Source organism: Myotis brandtii, unplaced genomic scaffold (genome assembly GCF_000412655.1).
Source record: "Myotis brandtii unplaced genomic scaffold, ASM41265v1 scaffold154, whole genome shotgun sequence".
Lineage (NCBI taxonomy): Eukaryota > Metazoa > Chordata > Mammalia > Chiroptera > Vespertilionidae > Myotis > Myotis brandtii.
This window is the reverse complement of record NW_005355584.1, coordinates 6,070,718-6,073,217: the sequence shown is the minus strand read 5'-3', so window position 1 is coordinate 6,073,217 and position 2,500 is coordinate 6,070,718. Positions and strand designations below refer to the sequence as shown.

Here is a 2,500-nt window from a genome sequence, read left to right as displayed (position 1 = left end):
TCTATAGTTTCTGTAAATTGCAGCACTAGAAAAGTTTTACAGCAATATCCTTCAGACTAAAAGAAATATTTATTGTTCACTTTACCTCAGACTTATTTTTTATGTATGGGGGGGCAAAAGTAGGTTAAAAAGGATAATAAAAACAATAATTCATTAATTAATTAATTAGTGATACTAGAATAGACTCTGTGTTCAGCATACTCACAACTGCAAACTTACTTTTGCCCATGCCTGCAGTCTACTTCATCAATAAGCACCTTTAAGGGGGAAGGATTTATACCTTACCAGCAGCTACTAAGATTAAAAGTGCTGAGAGAGTAGGAAGCACTGCTAACAGAGATCACCTGTGAAAAAGTGTAACTCTACCAGAGAACTAAGGAGCCCTAGCTCCCTTTTACCAAAGAAGGATGCAGAAATTACAAACTCTGTAGGTGCAGTTCATTTTTAATTGCCACCATTTTGAATAGCTAGATGATCTAGGGCAAGTCTCTCTGAAACTATTCTCACATCTAAAACATTTAAAGGTTCCCTTTAAAATCCAAAATTCTCCATTATTCTGCAATAAGCTACCTGATGTTAGGGCAAATTAAATATAGCAAGCTGCTGACATTTGCAAGGCATATGAACTGAGACCTTTAGAAACCCCTATAGAACATACGTTCCCTCCTTAAAGGTGGTAAAGTATTTTTTTTAAATAGTGACCCCCTTTACACTCTTAGTGATTCTATAAATAGTCTAAAATCATTAATAAAGTTATGAATTCTTCCAAAAAAAAAAAAAACCCAAAACACCCTGTACTCTTATTTCAGAGCATCCTTACTGTAAGTAACATCAACTTAAGTCTCCACAAACCATAAGGAAGACTGCACCCTGCCAGAGCACCGGGGTGGAGTCGCACCCACACTTGTCAGCAGTAGCTAGGCGAGCACTATCCAGTTGTGCTTTGAACACTCTGGTGGGGCCTGGGTATCAGCAGAAAAGACAATTGAAACAAGTGGTAGAAACTATGAGAAAAGTAACTCTAAGGCAGAGTACAGTCATTTAAAATGGGTCATATGAAAAGAAAGCTATCTCTGACTCCAAGTCACAACCTTCATCTTGGGATTAAAAGTCTCCGTATCCGAGGACAGAGCTCATACAGATGTTTCTCAGGCTGGAGCCTGATCTAGACTCACAAGATGCGAAGTCAGTCATCTGCTGCCTGGAACCCTGGTGGGCATGTTCCTTCCTGAGACATGACTTTCTGTAACGGCATCTTCTCCATCTGTGAGGAACACATGTTGGCTTCATTACCCTTCTCCCCTAAGAATTTCCTCACTCTGAAGAAATGTTTCTCTACGACATGGGCAGTGGAGGGTCCCTACAACATCAACTTCACATTGTACAAAGAAAAACACTTCCTAAAGTTTCCAAATCAAAGTTTTCTCAAAATTAAAATGAATAAAACAGCCAAATGAGCTAACAGTTCACCACTGTTATTTCTAATAACTTTTTAAAGAAAATACTGATTTTCTAACAAATGATATTTTTGTTGCAGTCAGATGTTTTCCATTTATGGAGAGCCATCTCTTCAACATGCAGAACAGTGTTCTCCTTCACTCAGTGGGGCTCTTTCTGTATCAGCCAGAGACCCAAATCAAAGTAATAAACACCATCTTTTCTTTGTTTCACATTGAGCATATGATGTGGGCCATTTAAACAGGACAATCATGGTCTTACTACATAGACCTCCAGGCACAAAATTGGGTAAAAAATAATCTTTGGTTATCATTGGTCCAACTGAGATCCCCATCTTATTTTATTTGTCCATTCAATAATATAATGAATGTCTGTGAACTTACCATCAGACATGAAAACTAAAACATTACATTCCAGGTGTTAATTTAGCTCAACTTTGTAATTCCAGCTAAGAATGATTACATTCTCTTTTTTTTCATTCTCTGTTTTCATCAACTCCAACAGTTGGATCTGTTGGATTAAACAGTTTTGATTTTAATCACGTCTTCCAAGGCATTAGATACTTTTGACAAACAGAACACAGTAAATAAAGCTGTGCTAAGACTTGAAGGTTGAGTGCTATCACCAGCTAAGTAAGTTAAGAGCCTGACTAAGTAGTCTCTGAGCATGTCTGATTCAATACAGAATTTCCACAGAAATTTAATTGTCTCATCACTCAGGCATCAATTATATTATGAACAGTAAATCGCACTGTACAAGTAAAAGGCTCCACGTACTGAGAGATTTTCATTGATCTGATGAGGAATCCACAGCTTCTTTGAGATGCGGAGAAGGTGCCCCACCTCTGACATGGTCTTGGGGCCCTACAGATTCAGACTTAAGCTTTTACTGGTTTTACATAATTATGTTCTATGCAAGCTTTTTTTCTTCCTTTTAATCAAAAGAGGGATCTCAAGAATTCACCGAAACTTTGAAATATGTTCATTTAGTGCTAATACTATGAGTACTTATCCTATCCTAGTGGACCGGTGCATGAAATTTA

The 2,500-nt window shown here is 37.6% G+C and overlaps 1 protein-coding gene across 10 annotated transcripts in view; it reads right to left on the bottom strand.

Moving 5' to 3' along the window:
- ZNF407 (zinc finger protein 407) overlaps nucleotides 1–2,500 on the bottom strand; it is a 384,238-nt gene that overhangs the window by 216,405 nt on the left and 165,333 nt on the right. For 2 of the 10 annotated variants that reach the window (XM_014535903.1, XM_014535902.1), the window contains exon 5: nucleotides 1,176–1,264. The exons of 7 other annotated variants lie outside the window; for them this stretch is intronic. In XM_014535903.1, the coding sequence (XP_014391389.1) occupies nucleotides 1,176–1,264 (89 nt within the window). Of the gene's footprint in view, nucleotides 1–1,175; nucleotides 1,265–1,841; nucleotides 1,969–2,500 lie in introns of those variants that run through there. One more of the 10 variants, XR_001361155.1, reaches the window with a different exon arrangement.